This window comes from Aphelocoma coerulescens, chromosome 28 (assembly GCF_041296385.1).
Source record: "Aphelocoma coerulescens isolate FSJ_1873_10779 chromosome 28, UR_Acoe_1.0, whole genome shotgun sequence".
Classification (NCBI taxonomy): domain Eukaryota; kingdom Metazoa; phylum Chordata; class Aves; order Passeriformes; family Corvidae; genus Aphelocoma; species Aphelocoma coerulescens.
This window is the reverse complement of record NC_091041.1, coordinates 6,755,755-6,774,705: the sequence shown is the minus strand read 5'-3', so window position 1 is coordinate 6,774,705 and position 18,951 is coordinate 6,755,755. Positions and strand designations below refer to the sequence as shown.

General features: G+C 59.2%; 2 protein-coding genes across 9 annotated transcripts; one reads left to right on the top strand and one right to left on the bottom strand.

Annotated features, from left to right (window-relative positions):
* The first annotated feature begins 167 nt into the window (after positions 1-167).
* Positions 168-5,641, top strand: FGF22 (fibroblast growth factor 22). Of its 7 annotated transcripts, XR_011146761.1 has the most exons (6): positions 168-415; positions 3,222-3,321; positions 3,566-3,787; positions 3,875-4,083; positions 4,261-4,441; positions 4,907-5,641. XR_011146761.1 is itself a non-coding variant. In XM_068997154.1 (4 exons), the coding sequence occupies exons 1-4, from the start codon at positions 178-180 to the stop codon at positions 4,068-4,070; spliced, it is 756 nt and encodes a 251-aa protein (XP_068853255.1). In that variant the 5' UTR covers positions 168-177; the 3' UTR covers positions 4,071-4,687. The 7 variants fall into 7 exon arrangements, 4 of the variants coding, with proteins under 4 accessions (XP_068853255.1, XP_068853256.1, XP_068853258.1 ...); XR_011146762.1 differs by having other exon boundaries at positions 3,569-3,787; positions 3,875-4,441; XR_011146760.1 differs by having other exon boundaries at positions 3,875-4,441.
* On the bottom strand, positions 3,700-13,937 carry RNF126 (ring finger protein 126). 2 transcript variants are annotated; one of them, XM_068997153.1, is made up of 9 exons: positions 13,800-13,937; positions 10,962-11,020; positions 9,604-9,667; positions 8,809-9,050; positions 8,200-8,268; positions 8,047-8,116; positions 7,738-7,831; positions 7,177-7,292; positions 3,700-3,785 (listed from the first exon to the last, which is right to left on the bottom strand). In XM_068997153.1, the coding sequence occupies exons 1-9, from the start codon at positions 13,872-13,874 to the stop codon at positions 3,753-3,755; spliced, it is 822 nt and encodes a 273-aa protein (XP_068853254.1). In that variant the 5' UTR covers positions 13,875-13,937; the 3' UTR covers positions 3,700-3,752. The 2 variants fall into 2 exon arrangements, with proteins under 2 accessions (XP_068853254.1, XP_068853253.1); XM_068997152.1 differs by lacking the exon at positions 3,700-3,785 and adding an exon at positions 6,538-6,952.
* Positions 13,938-18,951: the final 5,014 nt, after the last annotated feature.

Genomic DNA, 18,951 nt, shown 5'->3' with positions numbered 1-18,951 from the left:
GTGACCCGGGACAGCCGTCGGGGCGCCGATTTATGAATGGGAGGCACCGCCCCAACCCCCGCCCCGCCCATTCGCCGCCCCGCCCCGGGCCGCTCGCGCCGTCGGGGCCGGTCGCCGGTCGCCGCCGTGGCCATGGCCCATCGCCCGTCGCCCGCCGCCCGCCCGCCGCCCGCCGCCATGAGGCGCGGGGTCCCCGCCGCCATCGCCGCCTGCCTCGCCGGGGCACTCGCCGTGCTGGCGGGGCCGGGGCCGGGGCCGGGCAGTGCCACCGGGACCGGCCGGCGGCCCCCCCGCAGCTACGGGCATCTGGAAGGCGACGTGCGCTGGCGGCGGCTCTTCTCCGCCACCCGCTTCTTCCTGCGCATCGACGGCGGCGGCGGCGTGGAGGGAACGCGCTGGAGGGAGCGGCCGGGCAGTGAGTGGGGACGAGAGCGGGACCGGGACGGGGAAGAGTCGGGATCTGGGGCCGTCCCCCGCCCACGGCGGGCGAGAGCCGATCCCGCCGGCTGCCGGGGCTGCGGCAGAGGCGGACGCTGCCGGGGCTGGACCGGGGAGGAGGCTGGACGGAGGCGCCTCGGATCGGCGACGGGACCCCTCCATGCCCGGCCCAGAGAGAGCCCGCGGCTCTTCCCTCTTGGGAAATCTCAGCCGAAGTCCTCCGCTGTGCCCTCCGTCCCCGCCGGCCGGAGCAAGCCGCTCCTTGGGCACAACCGGCTCCGGCTGCCCTCGCCTCCGTCGCCGCACTGTGGGAGCCATGAGAGAGGCGCGGACACTGGCGGGCACTGCCCGGGGACCCGGCGTTGCTTGCTGGGGTGTCCTAGGGGGTCTCTCCGGGGTCCTTTGTCCCATCTCGTCCTGCCAGTGCACGATGCCACCCTGCCCTTCCTTGGACTGGGAGGAATCTCTGATCATTCCTCCACAAACACACTGCGGGGGGAAAAGGCTGAGGAGGAGGGAGAGGAGGGATGTAGGCAGTTTTGTGGTGATGCTGGTTCCAGAATGGGGCATCTGTCAGATGTGGGAAAGCGGAACATCGCCGTCAGAGGGGACCATGGAGCAGCCGCTGCCTGCAGAGCAGGTTGGGACTCGGCACAGAAACAGCTGGGTGGGCAGAGGGACAGAGTGCCCAACGACGTGGCAGTCACTGTATGACTTCAGCAAGAGTCAGGGCTGCAAGTGCACGAGTATCAGCTGCCCGTTGGGGTGCAGGGTCCAAGCCCCTGGGACAGGGATGGGGGCACCAGGCTGGCAGGACAGTAACTGGACCAGGAGGGGGATACTGGGGGCCTCGGGAAAGGGGGATGCCTGAACATCTCCCACCTGACAGGGTGTTGGGGTTTGGGGCAGGAGGGTTGCAGCAGCCCCAGCCCATGTCCTGGTCTAGCAGGGGCTGCCCTATCTCCCGGCCAGCACATGACATCTCCCAGCAGCCACAGGACATGGAAGCCAAGCCCAGCCCAGGGAACCCTCCTGTAGTGTCGGAGGCTGTCGGGAGTCCCGACCAGGCACGTTGCCAGCACAAAGCACCCCAACACGTTCCCTCGATGGTGTGGCCACAGGGCCTGGCAGGCGGAGCAGCTCCGGGCTGTACATGGGGCTCACTCTGCTTATCTGTGTGCGCCTGGGCTGGGCGCGGGCTCTGCTCCACAGCCCTTGCAGAAGCTGCTGGACCAGCCCCACTGGCAGCTCTAGGGTGGAGGGGGATCTTCCAGGGACTCCCCCACCTCAAGCCCTGCGCCTGCTCCAGCCTCTCCGAGACCCCTCTGGGTCTGAGTGTGAGACTGGGAGCACTGGGAGCTGGCTCTGGCCAGATACTGGCCAGGCACCTGCAAACAAAGGGCGGCAGAGCCGGCCGGGGCGCTGGGAACAGAAGGGGGTTATTTTTAGAAAAGCACAAGTCCTTATAAATAGCAGCAGCTCCAGACAGTGATCAAGTGGGACGGATTCACAGGCATTCGCCCAGCCCTTCCCCTCCACTGCTGCTCGTCAGTGGCTTCCCTGGGCCGGGCCCTGCGGTAGCTGCCGGGACCGGTGGCAGCACCGAAGCAGCTGGGCTGAAAATCCCCGAGGAGCCGAACGCTCGGGAGCTCTCACACCGCCCCAGTGCTGTATCCACGCCGTCCGCACCCAGCCTCCCGCAGGCAGGTGATGCCCGGGGAATGCCAGCAACGCCGGGGGATTGATGAAAGCCCCTGACCAGGGGCTGCAGCCCTCCGCGATCTGTGTGCCACCACTAGCCGGAGCCTCTGCGTGTCCTCCCAGCCTGTCCAGCCGGGGCAGCCCCTGCAGTGGTGCCCTTGGGCAGATCCCGCTGTGGCTCCAGCCCTTCCTGCTGCCCTGCCCACACTGCTCTCACTGGACATTCCTTCTCCCCCTCCCACTGCGCCGTGTGCCTGGCGGGCGGCAGGGCGGGCAGCGGCACTCCGGGCTGGCCGGCGTGAAGCAGTGCAGGAATCCAAAGGCTCTGATGATGCTCTGGGTGTTTCCCGTGCCAGAGCCGCTGGTCTGACCACATGCCTTTCCCATTAGCGGCCGAGCCGGAGCTCGGCGGTCGGGGCACACACACGCCAGCCCAGCTGTGGCTTCACAGCCCGGCTGCAGCCGCCCCCCGGGCTCATCCTCAGATCCTGCAGTGCTCCTCCACCCGCCAGCCCGCAGTGCTGCTTGTCCTCGCTTGTGCCACCAGGCAATCGGGCATTCACGGCTGGCACTGTCTTGGCCCATTCCTGCCCCCGCAGCCTTCGCCCACCAAAACATGATATCTGCTGTCGCTGCCATCCCCACGCACACTTTGCCCCTCCAAGAGCCACGCCAGCCTCAGTGCCCTGTGTGTGCCGGGGCCGGGCGCTGCGGGAGGTGGGTCAGGTGCCCGGGGCACTGCGGGTGCGTTGGGGATGGATGCACGGGCAGAGCTGCCAGTGAGGGGAGGACACACATGAGGTTGTGCTTGGCATCGCTCCCGCACGGCCCGGCTCCTGGGAAGTGGCTGGACCCTGGGGAGGAGAGGAGTAAAGATCAAACCTTCCTTGGATCAGAGGTTCCCCCTCCCACCCCCAGCTTGGGCTACAGCCCTTGTTCCTCTGGCTGCTCTGGCTCTGGGTGAGGATCAGCAACTCCGTCCCTCTGGAGGGACACTGAGGCCACAGACCCAGCATTGCAGCAGGGCCCCTCGGGGAGGTGGCCCGTCTCTCCCTAGCTCATGCCATGCTTCCATCCCGCAGGCATCGTCGAGATCCGGTCAGTGCGTGTCGGCGTCGTGGCCATCCGGGCAGTGCACACCGGCTTCTACCTGGCCATGAACAAGCGGGGGAGGCTCTACGGGTCGGTAGGTCGGACGCTGCCTCCTGGGAGGGACTGCACCAGGGTCAGAGGCTCAGGGCAGAGTTGGAACAGGGTCCTGGTTTCCCATGCCCTGACCTGCTCCCCAGCAGGGGACTGCACCCACCCAGTCCCTCTGCACCCAGGGGACCAGGGAGGAGCCAGGGTCCTGCCCTGCCCCACTCTTGGGGTCCAACTGGCTGCAGCTGAGCACAGCCACCCCTCACCCCCTTCCCTCTCCTGCCAGAAGGAGTTCAGCCCCAACTGCAAGTTCACGGAGCGCATCGAAGAGAACGGCTACAACACCTACGCGTCGCTGCACTGGCGGCACCGCGGCCGCCCCATGTTCCTCTCGCTCAATAGCAAGGGCAGGCCACGGCAAGGGGGCAAGACACGCCGGCAGCACCTCTCCACACACTTCCTCCCCATGCTCGTCAGCTGAACGCCGCGGGCAGCTCCAGACGGTCCTGTAGGAAAAACAAACAAACAAAAAGGGTTCTTTTATTTATGTACATATCTATTTTTTGCTATTTATTGCTTTATTTTTAATGCACAGCAGAGGATGTGGAAGGCAGATGCTCCAGACTCAGCCGTGCAGGGCTGTGGCTCTCCCGCTGTTCCCCCAGCGCGGAGCCAGTGTGGTGCAGCCGGGGAGTGTGGCCAGAGGCAGGGGCCAGGAGCTGCTGCTGGCATCTCTGCAGGGCTGGGATGTACCAGCACGTTCTCTGTGTCCGAGCACCTGTGGCAATTAAAGCTGTGTTCACGGTATGGAACAGGAGCAGGTCTTGGAGCTTTGATGGTGAACTTGGCTCGGGAGGGAAGGGTTTGGCTCCTCTGTGGTTGTGGCTGCAGCCACCAGTGTCATCCTTGCTGCCATTGGCAGGGAGCCCAGCTGGTCCTTTGCCACATCCAGCTTTTCACCGACCCCCACCCACCCTGCAGGAAAACAGCAATGGTGGTTCAGTGGTACAAAGGAGGGAGCAGGAGGAACAGGAGCCAGCCTGGATCCTCAGGCAGACACAGCTCTGGGGCTGCCCCTGGCTGCAGCCAGTGCCAGTCAGTTCTGCAGCCCAGCTCCGTGCCATCATCCCCAACAAAAATGGGGCTGAGACAGTAGCCAGTGGTGAGTACCAGCCCCTCACCTGGAGGGCAGCATGGCCAGGAAGAGCACCTGCACCTCAGGCTCCTGGCCAGGGTACATCCCTGTGCCACCTCATGCCCGCTGTGGCCAGGCCCAGCAGCCCGGTCACTGTCACGTCAGACAGAGCAATGGCCCCAGCAAAAACCACCAAACTCGTTCCATTTCTGACCCAACCAGCTCCAAACGAGTCTGAGAGGGAACAGTCACTGTATTAACCATATGGTGACTGTGGTGAGCCCCTGCCAGGTGGGCAGCAGCTGCCATGCACCCACCCGGGACTTTGCTCGGCCCACTTGAAACCCATCTGAGCACTGCTCACTCATGAGAAATCATCCCTGAGCGCCCAGGGGAGCCAGGAACCCCCTGTCACAGCTGAAACACAGTGGGAGAGGGAAGGTTTTTTCAGGTCTCTCATTTTGGTGACTAAATAGCAAAGCCTTCCCTCAGTGTCAGGTCAGCCGATGGACAGACGCAGGTTCAGCCGGGACCTTCTTGCTGCCACCCACCTCACCAGCCCAGGCTTCTGGCTCAACCCCTGGCAGAGGATGAGCCATTAACCCTGACACACCAGTCCCGAGATAAACCCTCCTGTGAGATGAAAGGCGCCGCCGTGCTGCCCGGCCAAGCCAAGGAGGAAAAACAGTCCAGGCAAGTCGCTCCCTGCCAGCCCCTGGCCCCGGCACAGCTGGTGACACTTTCTCCAACAAACCAACTTCTTGCGTTCTGAACTGGCTCAAGAAAGGCCAAACCATCCTTCCCCCTCCTATAGAAGGCTCATCTCTTCTCAGGAAGCTCGTGGAAGGGCCAGGTCCTGGGGTGATGCTGCTTTAGAAGAGACACCCAAACTCTGCTGAGCCAGTGCCTTCCCCAGCAGCCCCAGCCCGCTCCCAGGGCCCCAAAAGCCGAGAGAGAGGCAGGGAACCCCCCCAAACCGCCAAACCCTCTGTCCACTTCCCTGGCAGCTCCCATGGGGACAGGTTCTCCCTTGTCTGCTCTGGCCTCTGCCACAGCACAGTCGCAACATGTGGCACCACCAGGGACCCCCAGGCATTTAGGAGACCTCCTCACCACCCCAAGTCCCTGTGAGGGGAAGGGGGTCCCGGTGACGGATGGTGAGAGCTCCTCCTCTTGTGCACCTTGGGGCCTGGGAAGCGGGGACATGGCAGGGAGTTAGTGCCTGCTCTGGTGACATTCTTGTCATTCTCTGAGCTCCAGCTCGGTCACAGAAACTGAGTCACAAACATACCTGGATATTTGTCTCTCTCTCCTTGTTTTAATCAGCTCTATTTTAAGTAGCTTTGCAATACATTTTTTTTTCTCCAAAACGTTGTTTTCCTGGTAATTACTCGGTCACGATGAGATTTGCTGGTCCTCGTTCTGCTGCACACCCAGTCCCGTGTTGGCCCAGCAGAACAGCCTGCCCCAGCTGCGAGGGGGGCAGGACTGTAAGGGGAAGAAGGTGTAAAAAATAGAAAAGACCAGGCGAGGATGCTTCCAGCTGCGATCCTTGGCTACCTGTGCGGTGATCCACAGGTTGGCAGTGGCTCCCACTGGAGCTCCCAGCACGCAGGAGGGCTCAGAGAGGCCCAGCCTGCCCGGGGGAGGCAGGATAGCTTGGTGGCCTCAGAGCTTACCCTGTAGCTTTCCTCAAATCATGCATAACGGCTTGCAGAGCTGAAATGTCCATTTATTGACAACAGTAATAATTTAAGATTATAAAAACCCCTTTCAGTGTTGAGTATCAGCGGGCGAGGTTATAAAGAGAAATAAATGGGACTCGAGATGGGATAGGGAAGGATCCCGGGGTCTACTTGAGAGTTCCTGTTTCAGTGACAGCTATTGGTCCTCCCCAGACGGCGATCCTGGGGGGGGGAGGCAGCATCCTTATGTTTCCATTTTAGACTTCAATCTCCAAAGCAGAAAAGATAGTATCCAAGGGGAAGAGGAGCAAAAGAAATAAAAGAAAGGGATCTCAGATTCAAACCCATACAAACAACCTTTCCATTCGGGATTCAACCACTCGCTCAGCACCTCGGGGTTCCCAGCCGGGGAGCGCAGCAGCCTCGCACTGCAATGGGTAAAGTCCACGCAAAGAGGATGTTTTTATTGACAGACAGAGCTCTTTCCCCCCTTTTTCATCACAGAACTTGAGGCTTCTCATCTCTGAAGGACCCAGAGTCTCCGTGTCTTCAGAAATCAAAAGGAAATTCTAGGGGCACTGCTCCTGCCTCATCCCCTCCCCTTGCTCTGCTCTGGAAGCCCCTTTGGCTGCTCGCGGTGGCCAGGGAGGGAGGGGGAACAGTGGAAGGGCCCCGGGGACAGAGGGTACGTTAAGATTCATGAGTTGTTCGATGAGTTTTCATTACTTGGTGAGCTGGAGGAAGAGGAGGAGGAGGAGGAGGATGACGAGAAGTTCATCCCTGTGAGTCCTGGGGGGTTTGTGGCAGTGTTTTGTCCACTTAAACTTTTCCGGCAGACGGGACACGTGTCATGCTTTGGGGAGCAGACAAAAAACAAAACAAGAAATATGGGAAACGGGATTAGAAACACAATAGGGGAGCAGCACTCAAGGAATGGGCTGGGATGATACTCCATCCTCTGACCAAAGGCTGCTCGTGCTCAGGCCTCATCGTGGAGGTAGGAAAATATTTACAGAGGGGAGCAGGATCAGACAAAGCCCCCAGTGCTGCACGCCCCAGGCACTGCCCCGCACTCACCTGCTCCAGCCATGGGACGATGCAGCCGTCGTGGAACAGGTGATTGCACGGTAACTGCCGCACGTTCTCCCCAACTGTGTAGTCTTCCTTACACACAGGGCACTCCAACCCGGAATCTGCATTGCACAGGGAAAGCCAAGCCCAGCTGAGCAAAGGAGGAGAGAACAACGCGCAAAGCCCCCAACTTAGGACCCATCCCCACCACTTCTCCCCTTTCCCACCACTACTCCATCCTTGTCAGGAGGAAAGCTCAGTGCTCTGCAGTCCCCACACCATCATCCCACCTCCCCCTGCCCCGGGTATGCCTCATCCTTCCCTTCCCTTCCGCTTTTCCATCTCTATCCACACTGAACTTCTCACAACCTCCCCGGGGCAAATCCATCCATCCTACACTGCTCTTTTTTTGTGTGTGAGTGTAACAGAGCCCCTTCAGCTCTCTGCCCACTTTGAAATGTTTTATGCCTCAAAGGTACAAGCAGACAAAATTCAAGTCCCAAGAAAAACATTACACAGAGCTTCCAGGGAGCACTCTGTGCACGACTCCCTGGAGCAGACACGTACCTACGTGCTCCTGTGTGATCTGTATGGTGGGGAGGGCCTGGATCTTCTCTTTGTCCGCTGGCGGCGGTCCAGTGTTTTCAAACTGATTCAGTAACTGGAAAAACAACCGGCCAGGCAGGCAGAAGAGAGAGGTGAGCTCAGCAGCACACAGAATGCACTCGTTTCCTGAGCCAGGGCACTTGGACCCCACAATACGGACCCTTTCCCATTCCTGCCCCTACAGCCCCTTGTTCCCTGCACCACCACAGGTGCTGCCCCTCCTGCAGCACCACACAGGAGGATGGAGACTCTGGTAAACCCAAGTTTTACCTGTGTGATAATTGCATCCAGGCCGTTAGCACCCCAGGCGTAGTCCATTGGATTTGAATGCAGGACTCCCCTGAAGAGCAAGGACAGCAAGTGAGTTCATCCTGGAGCATCAATGAGACACTGTCAGAGAGAGCAGCACATCCTCCAACTCACCAAGGGCCCAGGCCTAGGTTTGGAATTGTGGTCGGTGCAATAATTCCATTGACCAGCTGTTGGATAATTCTGAAAGACAAGAAAACCAGGATCGTGTAAGAATTAAAGTTTGGTGGCTCCCAGCCCAGCACCCCAACACGGAGGGAGAGGCTGAATAAGCTGAATACTGTCACATTGTTGGGAGAAATTAAAAATACCCTACAGCAATTGAAGCTTATGGAGTGATCAGCCAGTGATAAAGTTTCAGTATTTGGTTTGTAAGGGGACAATTCTTGACATGATGGCAAGTGGCTCCCAGGATCCACTTACACAAACACTGCCCAGTGTTTCCTTCTGCTTCCCCTCATAGCAAGTACAACATTTTGTCAACAGCTGGCAACGACCCGGGAATATTTTCCCACTACAGGACAAACTCCCAGCCACAGTCCACATCCCTGCTCAGGTGACACAGCCCCAACAGACTCCAAGCAGCAGCTGCCAACAGGCTCAGGCGGGACACAGATGGCAGCCACAGCAGTGCTGCGGAGCTCTGGGATGCTGCTCCCTAAAGCCAAGAGAAAAGGTGAGCAACAATAGGATTCCTTCCCCAGGCCCCAGAGTGGTTCTCACCCTTCCAACGTGGGGACACCCTCGTGCCTGCCCGAGGCTCGGCGCGTGGCCAGGCGGGCGCGGGGCTGCCTGGCGCCGTAGCGGTGCCGGGACTGGTGCTCGCGCTCCCGCCGGTTCTCCGAGTCCCGGTTGTCTTCCGGCTGCACATTGGACCCGAAGGGAAACTCAAAGCTGTCGTCAAAGAACCCGAAAGCAAACTGGCCGTAGCCCTGGGGCAAGGTGAACAAGTGCTGATCCACATTCTGGGAGGGAGGGAATGCAGAGAACAGACTGTGACAAGAGGATGAACAGCCCTCAGCTCCCACCGGGTCCCAGAAGCCACCCACAGTGACCCCCAGGCCTGGAGTGACACTGGGACCAGTGCCCTCGGCAGCAGCTCAGCGAGGAACAGACACAGGAACTGCACAAGAAAGCAGAAATAATCACAGGTCCCTAGTTTCTCTTTGGTGTGTCACTGCTGCTTCCGAGCTGAGGCTACTGCATAGCAACACATCCAAATCCTGCTCTCCAAATCCTGCTGAGCCCCCTCACGATGGGAATCAGCTACGAGTGATGGTCCTACGTAACACACGCAGCAAAAATATGGTATGCGGAGATTTCAGGAGCAGCATATGGAGGATATTAATTCTCCTTTCCAAAGGAGATATTCCAAAGGAGATATTCCAAAGGAGGATATTATTACTCCTTTCCAAATTCTGTCATGATCTGAGAAATGTTTAAACAATGCACTATTGGAAAAATACTCAATCCAACAGCAAAGCAGAAGGTGTTGGAAAAGAGAAAGGACTTGCTCACCTCAAAAGGATGCCTGCTCTGATCAGTGGCTGATGTAGAGGAGCTGGTCTCATTGTCAGCGTTCCTGCGGGGAATGAAGAGCACTGGTAATCTTCTCATAGCAGCTTCCAAGGCTTTTCTGTCCCCCTTCTCTCCCACCCCAGGGCAGAGGCAGCTCAACAGAAGCTGGTCCTCCCTCAGCTGCTGATTTTCTGATTGCCCGCATCAATTTTCCCTCCCAAACCTTTCATTTTCCCACATCCTCACCCATTTCTCCCTCTGTTAGATCTCATGAGACTGCAGAGAAGTGCCTGAACCATGATGTCAAGCGAGGATTTCCCCCACAATCCATGTCAAACACACCAGCTAATCCTCTGGAGCATCAGGAAGACTTAAGGCACAAACGCTGATCGCTGTGACCCCAAGACACAGAAGTCTAATCTTGAATCAAAGAAACTTCTCTACTGCAGAGGCACGTGACCCAACGGCTCAGGATATTGAGAAAACTCTAAATGTTGTCAGACTTCTGCTTTCAGAGCTGCAGGAACATTTCCTGCTCAGAACCAAGCTTTGCATTCACAGTACCGAAACCGCTGAGATTTGACAACTACGTGACTCTCCCAAGGCCACAGGGAATCACCAAAACAGTCAGGATCAGCCAGGATGGATTTTCAGGCTCCAGGGTTGGTGTGGTCAAACCAAACGTCACCTGGTCAGTGCAGAAGCTCCAGGCCACACAGACCACCACAATCAGCAGGCAGCAGCACCCACTGCCCCCTGGCCCCCACACTGCCCACGGCCTGTCCTGGAGCTGGTCACAGCTGGGACCCCCACAAACATGACTGAAACATTTTAAGACACTCCTGCTGCTTCTGCCACCAGCAGCAGCAGTGCAGCACAGAAACACAGACCTCGCTGCTCCAGGGCAGAGTCCAAAGTCTCAGCCACAACATTTTGCTGTTCATTCCCAACACAGTCACTACTCACACCGAAGTGTTCCTGCGCTCCCCATTCCCAGATCCTTCTTTCTGGGGTTATCTCTGCCCTGATGACTCAGATCAGGTCAGAGCTACCACACACCACGGGGAAAGCCTCCCTCCACTTCTTTATGTTTGTTTTGAATCAAACCATTCCCACCCCGCCCCTCAGCAGAGATGTCGAACGCTCAGGAGGACGCTCAGCATTCCCATGGCAGATTGGCCTGCAGATGCTAACTCTGCCAACAAAGCACTGTATTCCAAAAGTGAGGAAAGATGAGCCAAAGCTTGGGCAGAAGCAATAGAAACGGTGCATTTTATATCAAACATTGCCTTTGAACTAGGAAGAGAGCAAAGCAACCCGGGCTCACTTGAGCAGCAGCCCCTGGGGCAGCACATTACCTCGGCTCCTCAGGAAGCTCTTCAATAAAACCAGACTCACACCGTGGGCAGATGTAGTCCTGCAGGAGAAGACGCACCAGGTGAGAGAAGGAAGTGGTACCTCAGAGCTGCAGGGTGTGATGGGGTGGAAGGGTCCTACAGTCTGCCATCCCCAGCACATGCCATGGTCCCAGAGCCAGAGAGACCCCAAACCCCAACATTTGCCTTCCTGAGCCAGTGAGGCCAGAGCCCGGCCTGAGCCTGCGAGAGCTCAGCTTAAGAATGATGAGGGTGATGCTGATTAATCCCTAGTACAGACACAGCATTAGGTAGCAGCTGATGCAGTTCCAGTGAAGTGAAAGTGAAACCTCCAACTCTCACTCGCAGCAGCCCTCAAACTTTGGCACAGCTGTGTGTTTTGGGGGGCAGAAAACAATGCGGGAATGGCAGCAGGGACTCAGCAAGGTCGTGGTGCTCAGGGAGGCTGAACAGTCCCTGTGACTAACACAGCCTGGAGTTCACAGCACACAGGGACACACGGGGTCATTCTGCAGCCAGGACCTCACACTCCCACGCCCAGAGCTCACCACAGAGACCTGCGGCCACCCCAGTCCCCTGCGCATTGACTACAGAGCATGGCAGGACAGACAGGCTGAGTGTGCAGCGCCTGTGACAGCCACTTCCTCACAAATCCTGGGCTTAGTGAGGAATTCATCCTCTACAACCACCCTGTCCTGGGCAGAGCAGCCCAGAACGCTGGAGACCCTGAAAGGGAACTACTTCGCTTCTCAGTGCTCGAGAAGCAGCAGCACCACTGAGCCAACCCCATCCCCTGCCCCAGAGCGGGCACATGCCACCCCAAATCCCTGTGCTGGCAGAGCTGGGCTCAGCACAGAAGGCATTTAAGAGCTTCTAAAAATAATGCCACTTCCTTTTGCTGCTGCTGCTGCGTTGGGATTGGCACAGCCCTTAGCCAGACTGAGGGATTCCCCCAAGGAGTTGAGGCCGCTGATAAGGCCCTTGGGGTCGCTCCTCTGGCCCCTGCAGCTGACCCCGATAAGGCCCTAGGGAAGGAGCACAGCCTGGAGCCACTGCATATGCCCTGTCTGCCCAGGGAGATAGGGGAGCTCTGAGGCCCAGGAACAGACTGGGAGAGGTGGCTGCACCCTCTCCCACACAGGACTCCCCATCTGCCACTGTGAAACAACAGTCTCTGCACCACTGACAGCAGGTTTGAGCTCAGGGTCCCAAGCTCAGGGACTCCTGTGTGAGCACAGGGAACCACAGCCCATAAAACCCACGAAACTCTCCTTGCTTTGCTTCCCACCAGCACAAACTGGTGGGGACACACATGGCATGGGGGTGAATGACTGTGGCCTGAGCACCCTGCTCCTCTCAGCTGCCCGCTCCAGGGAGCTGCTGTATGTTTTGTGTGTGTGTGTCTGTGCGCTCACAGCCAGCTCCCAGCATGGGGATCAGCACATTCCTCTGCAGCTGGAACAGCACAAATGTCAAAGTTTGTTGTTTCTCGGGCTGTTTGAGTCCCTCCTTTGGCAGCTCTGCTCACTGCATCTGCAGATGGTGAGTGAAACCTGAGTGAAATCCGAGTGAACCTGGATCCCCAAAACAAATTCATGAACTCACAGCTACCCAGCCCTGAGCCCCCAAACACAGGACCCGCTCCCTGTCTGGCCAAGGGTGCCCAGCTGGCACAGCCAGGTGTGCCCAGCCAAGTGCACACAACCAGATGCGAGCACGGCCCAGCACGGGGTGTTTGAACAGAAATAAGCAACAGATATTCTAGGTTACCTCCTGGCTCCTGCCCAACAACCCACGTGTGCTCAGCAGGAGCACGGTCAGGGGTTTGTCCTCACTTTTACACACGAGCTGGGAGCCCCCAGCACGGCCCACCCTGGCCCGAACAAGAGGGCAAAAGGACAAATCACACGTCACAAACCAACCACCCCCGGCAGGGACAGCTCTGCTTCACCCTTGAAGGCTTTTCAAGTTGAGTGCCAGTGACCAGCAATGATTTTTGGGACAAGATGCTATGAAAATTGTCAAGACAAAAAGACCAGCAGAGCTCTCCAAACCACATTTAACATCTCAGGAAGCCGAGCAGGGGAGCAAGTGATCCACCAGATCCTCCCCAACAGCCCACACTCCTTTTCCACCCACACCAGGACAAGCACCGCACACGCCGGATTTTGGGGTGTGATTAAAGCACCTGCCCAGGTGCCTACACAGCACTTCTGCCTACGTGTTACCCGTGCACCCAGCCACCACCACCGCGGGGCTTTTCTCGCGTTCATTAAACCCTCCTGAGACACGACCGAGAAACCCCCCACCACCCCGCGGCGCTTCCCTCGGCACCGGTTGGGGTCAGGCTGCCCGGGCTGCGGGTGTCAGAGCTGGACCCCGGGGCTGCTGCCGGACGGACTCCCGCCCCAGACCGGCTCCCCGGCGGGGCACAGCCGTTCTCCGCGGGGCGGCCGGAGCCCTCGAACCGCTGCGGGGCCCCCCCACCCGGGCCGAGGGCCCCTCCCGCCGCGCCGCCCCCGCCGCGGCTCGCCCAGCTGCTGCCCCTCGGCCAGGCTGGCCTATTCCCTCCGCAGACCCTGTCCCCTCGTCGCCGCAGTCCCGTTCTCTCGCTACGGACCCCACCCAGCCCCTCTCAGCGCCCCGAGCCCCGGTGCCATAGGTGGAGCCCCACAGGGCACCCCCCCGCCTCCCCGCCGCTCAGGCCCCCTGGGCCCCTCAGGCCTCGCCCCCACGTGCCCGCCCCCTCGGAGCCCCTGCCAGACCTTGCCTGCGCTCCCAGCCCCCTCCCCCGGCGACCCTCCCTGGTCCCCCGCTCACGGGCAGGCGCGGGGCGATCTCGGCCGAGCAGCAGTGGCAGAAGAACCGGCCCGGCTGCGGCGACGCCTCCGCCATCTTCCCTACCCGCCGGCCCCGCCCCCCGCGCGCGCCGCGGCGCCGACGGCGGCCGAGGGGGGACAGGAGACAACGCGCGGCGCAAACGCGGAAGGGGAGATGGGCTTAGGGGCGGGGCTCGCCAGGGGCGGAGCTTTTTCATATAAGGCGAGGGGGCGTGGCCTGGGAGAGCGGGACTGGATCCCCCGATCCTGGGACCCCCCTCCCATTCCGGGATCCCCAGATTCCGGGAAGCCACCCCCCCTCCCCCCCCCTCCCCCCCCTCCCCCCCTCCCCCCCTCCCCCCCCTCCCCCCCTCCCCTCCTCCCCCCCTCCCCCCCTCCCCCCCTCCCCCCCTCCCCCCCCTCCCCCCCTCCCCCCCCCTCCCCCCCCCTCCCCCCAATCCCTCCTTCTCCCCTCCGCCCCCGGGCTCCTGATCCCTCCTCTCAGCCCCTAGCAGACCCCCGAGCTTTAAAATATCAGCCCAAAAGCTGACTTAGTTATTTATTTATTTATTTATTAAAAGAGGAGGAAAAATGAGCTGGGGAGAGGTTGAGTCCCCCGAAACGAGGAAAAAGGGGTATTCCCAGTGAAAATCCCAGGAGGTGCTTCAGATTGCAGTAGCCACAAAGGAACTGGAATGTTCTGTTTTGGCAGAACCCTCTCAGGGTGGGTGTTTCTCCCAGACCTTGCCCCTTGGATGCTGGAGGGTGCTGGGAAGATTTTGGGGGATGAGAGGTGGAATCTCGCTTTTTGGGCCCTGGGAATCCCACCTGAGGCTCGGTTCAGGGCCAGCGTTTTCCCCAGGCTGCAGCTTTTGAGAGAGCAGAGGCTCTGCCTGGCTCTCACCGGGACCCCAAGCCCCAAGGGCTGTTGTGTGGCACTGCCGAGCCAGGATTTTGGGGTGGTGTGGCTGGGGAGGTTTTGGGGGTATCCACGCAGTGCGGTTGTGAGGTTTTGGAGAAGGAGGGTGGTGAGGGTGCGCGGCGGGGTTGGGGTGGCAGGACTGCGGGATTTTAAGGGTTCTGCATGGTGGGGCTGTGGGGTCTTGGGGTTGGAGCCCGCGCCACCAGCCCCGCTCCCAGCAGGTGGCATCTTCAGCCCAGGATTTGCTGCTCCAGCTTGGCCGGGTGATGGAGCCGGGAAGGGATTTGTGGAGCAGCTCAGGAGCCGTGGAAAGCTCGGCAGGTCTCTCTCTGCTCCCCGCGCTGAGGGGGGACAGGGACAGGGATGGAGTGAGGTGTCGTAAGCTGGACACTGGTGGGACACAGCGCTTGAGGGCTGGGTCACCGGTCAGCGGCTGGGAGAGGGCTCGGTCGTGCTGTGGGAATTGCAGCTGCGGGATAGATTGGCAGAGTTCAGTGGCTGATCGATGATCCCGGCCGCTGATAAGGCACGTTGGCATTTATTTACAGGTGATGAGGAAACTGCTGCTCCCGTAACCCTTTTATTCAAGAGGTGGATCCAGACAGTGCGTCGTGGCCCAGCCGGGAGCCAGACAGAGCCCGGAGCCCCAGCGCGGAGCCCGCGGCTCCGGATGGAGCATTTCACACCCCAAGGGAAGCTCCTTCCCCGCGATTCTCCAGTGCCCTGTTTCACGGTCTGAGGACAAGTTGCCACTTGATCAAATGAATGCCGGGTGCCTGTGGGTTGAGGGGGGGGGAAGGATCCGGCTCCACTGACTTTGTCCCTCTGGAATTCCCTGACGCAGGAGCTGTGGAAGCTGAACGTGGCAACACTCGTTGGGATGCAAATGGCAGCGGATATGGATGCACATGGAGATAAGGGCAGCAGAGCGGCCCCAGTGCTGCTGGCACACAGTAGTGGGAAGGGTCCTCCAAAAGCCCCCGTGGCTGTTGGGGTCTACTTCCATGGGGAGAAAGCTCCATGCCAGGACTGCAGCCTCTGCCCATGAAATAACAGCCAAAGTCCTCTGCCCGTCCCTCATTGCTGGTGCTGACCATGGAGAGGGGATTGCCCTTCTCCGGGGCTTGAGGCTCCCAGACAGCCCCAGCCCTGACTTCAGCCCCAGCCACGATTCCTCCCCACAGAGGGCACGAGTATCCCATGGCAGGTGGACCCTGTTTCTGATGCTGCTCAGGCACCCCAGGATTGGGGGTTCTGTGTCTGGCTGTCCCCCTTCTGCCTTCTGCTGCCTCCAAGGAAGCTGCATCTGGTTGGGAGCAAATTTGAGTCACCCAGGGAAGGATTTTCCCACGGTGCTGCAGAAAGGCAAACTGCACCCTCACCCGAGAGGGCTGACGAGGAGGTGACACCTCCCCAGGTGGGATCGAGTCATCGTTAGACAGAGCTCGCTCCCAAATCGGCCACCCCGCTTGGGAAGGGCAGCAGAAAATATCCCAGGGCTCCCCTTGTCTGAGAGGATGGCACATGTTGGGAGGCTCCTCTGATGCCTTAGGTTTTAACTTTTATATTTTTCAAATCCTGTACTGCCTGGGGTGTAACTCTGAAGTTTCTTGTAGCCTGTTAATTTCTGCTCTCTCATGCTAGGTAGACATAACAAAGGCTCTCCAGGCCTGCTCTCCAAGGACACCCAGACCATCCTAGGCCAAAAAAGTATAAACCAAAGAGCCTCTAAGGGGGGGCAAGTGGAGGGGAAATTACATCATTAAACTGAAGCTTTAATTGGAGAATTAACCCTGATATGCAAATGAACCAAAACTGTAAAAGTGTGAAGAACTCGTGACCTGCCATCCATCTTGGGGTCAATGTTGGCAGTAGCCTCTGGCTTCCCAGGGATACCTTTAAAGGCCTTTCAAATAAATACCTACTTTTATTCCTTTACTCCTGTCTAGTCTCTGTTTCTAGGAGGCCTCTTAAGGCATCACCTCCAGCAGCTGGGAGTCACCATCCCACCTGGGCTGAGAAGTGGAGGGGACATGTGCCCCGCTGGGACCCCAGACAGGGGGTCACAGGGATTTCTCTTGGCCTCTGGACCCTGTGTTCCTAAACAAAGTGGTGACTGGAGCTGAAGCCCCCAGGTGTTGGAGGCACAGGGGCAGCTCCAGGCATGGGCTCATCCCAGGCTCTGCCTTGAGCTCTGGGAAGCACAAGCACCTCCTGGAGCCAGAGCAGCTTCCAGAGCAATTCCTGCCAAGTGAGAATAACTGGTGCAGCTGGTCTCCCTGCTCCCCTCCACCCCACATCATATATAATTGCCTATTTTAATTAATAAATTGGAGGCCACTCAAAGGAAAGCGGCGAGATTCCTTACAGACACTGCAGGGATTGTCTACCCGCCCCGAGCCAGTCGTGTCACGGCGGATTTGAATCGGTCTCCTTTGAATTTGCTCAGACAGATCGGGAGATTTACATCCCCCACCTCATCTCCTGGAGCCTCACACCTCCAGGCTGCGGGTCCGGATCCCATCTGGCAGTGATCCGGCAGCTCACAGTGACCCGGGAGCAGCGGAGCAAGCTGAGCCCCGTCCTCACCACCACCAGGCTGTGGGACGCTGGTGGGGGGTGGTCCCCAGCCCTACATGGCTCTGATCCCTGGATCAGAAGGGCTGGTGGTATCGTGGTGGTCCTTCCCTGGCCCAGCTGTGTTGTCCCAGTGGCCCACCTTCCCCTGGGAGCAGCCAGGGCACAGGGGAAGTTCATGGGCACAGGGGAAGTTCATGGTCCCAAGGGGCTGCTCTTGGGCTCCACCAAAAATTGTCCTTTTTCTTTTTTTCTTTTTGGATTCTTTGCTCTTTTTTTTTATGCTTCGTTTAAACCATTGTTCTTCAAGGGAAATTTTAATGTGAAAAACATGCTTTTCTAACAACTGCCAGCCTGGGCCAAGCAATGAGGCTCTTCAGCTGACAGGGGCTGTGTTGCAGATGAGGGCTCCAGGGAGGATGTGACCTCTGATGCCTCTGCTCTTTAGTGGCCCACAGAACAGGGAGTCTGCGGGGCCACCAGGCTGGAGAGGCCGGGATGCTGGGATTGTAGTGCCAATGCGGTCCATGTCCTCCCCTGGCTGGTAGGGGAGCAGGGCAGCCACCAGCCCGTCTGTCTCATCGCAACAACCAGCACCTTGCTCTGGGAGCAAAGACCAGTGGAGCAGCCACTGCCCTTCCCGGTGCAGCTCTGCCTCCTCCGGCAGCACCTCTCCCCAGCCTCACTGAGGAGCCAGGAGACTTTAATGACCAGGGAGGTTTTCCCGACTCCCGGCTCTGCTGGACCCAGTTCAGCCCCACACGGTTTCCCGACGTTCCACGGCACTGCCAGCTCTTCCCTCGAGGCTCGCTTTGCTCCTGCCCTTCACCGCGGCGGAGGCAGCGTTCACGCTGGGAGCCCGCACGGCCGCCGGCGCTGACTCACGGCTTGTTTACACACACACACACACATAAACACACACACAAAACCTGTGTCACGCGTGGCCGAGCCCAGCCAGGCCGACCCCGCCGGGCTCAGCCGTGTGGACAATGGGATGGTTCCGTAAGGAGCTCGCTAAGGCGGCTGGAAATCCGCACACGTGGACAGGAGAGGTGGAGCTGGAGCCATGAGACAGCTGCTCCTTGCTGAGAGGGACACACGGTGTCAGAGGTGGCTTCTCCAAGCTGGGCTGCAGGGTCCTGTGGGGTGGGGTGGGATGGGATGGGATGGGATGACTTTGCTGGCTCTGGCCACCGCTTTCCTGCATCCCAGCCTTCCCAGTCCCCGCACCATGTTGCTTGCACCTCCTGGCTCCAAGCACTGGCATTTCCCCAGCATGGACAGAGCCCAGAGCATCTCCCATCAGTTCAGGGCAGAGCTGGCGGCACTGAGACCAAAGATTTGAAAAAAAGAGACGTTGGGCAAGTGCAGCTCTTGCTGAGGGCACCCAAAGCACTGGAGAAGGGGAGGACATTTCTGAGGAGGGGAGAGGGAGTGAATCCCCCCAGGGTGATGCTTCCTGTGGCCTGCAGGGTGCTAGCGATGGGAGGGGGTCTGGGTCTGAGCATCAGCAGGATGGATCAGAGTTTGATCAGGAATCAAACAGAATGGGTGATCAGATTTGGAGGGGCAAGTCTTGGGAATGTATGTCAGCCTCCCAGCCCGCCCTGCATGCTGGCGCTCCCGCCCTGCCTTCCTTCATCCACAGAAGTGG

What these genes read in the sequence shown, in the direction of transcription:
- RNF126 (XM_068997152.1), bottom strand. Translation starts at nt 13,874, where the DNA reads ATGGCGGAGGCGTCGCCGCAGCCGGGCCGGTTCTTCTGCCACTGCTGC. An exon ending in AGATCGCCCCGCGCCTGCCC is followed by an intron (nt 11,021 to 13,799) that starts GTGAGCGGGGGA and finishes CTTCTCCTGCAG; the next exon opens with GACTACATCTGCCCACGGTG. An exon ending in GGTGTCCCCACGTTGGAAGG is followed by an intron (nt 8,269 to 8,808) that starts GTGAGAACCACT and finishes CTTGTCTTTCAG; the next exon opens with AATTATCCAACAGCTGGTCA.
- FGF22 (XM_068997154.1), top strand. Translation starts at nt 178, where the DNA reads ATGAGGCGCGGGGTCCCCGCCGCCATCGCCGCCTGCCTCGCCGGGGCA. An exon ending in CTGGAGGGAGCGGCCGGGCA is followed by an intron (nt 416 to 3,221) that starts GTGAGTGGGGAC and finishes TCCATCCCGCAG; the next exon opens with GCATCGTCGAGATCCGGTCA. An exon ending in AAGCGGGGGAGGCTCTACGG is followed by an intron (nt 3,322 to 3,565) that starts GTCGGTAGGTCG and finishes CTCTCCTGCCAG; the next exon opens with AAGGAGTTCAGCCCCAACTG.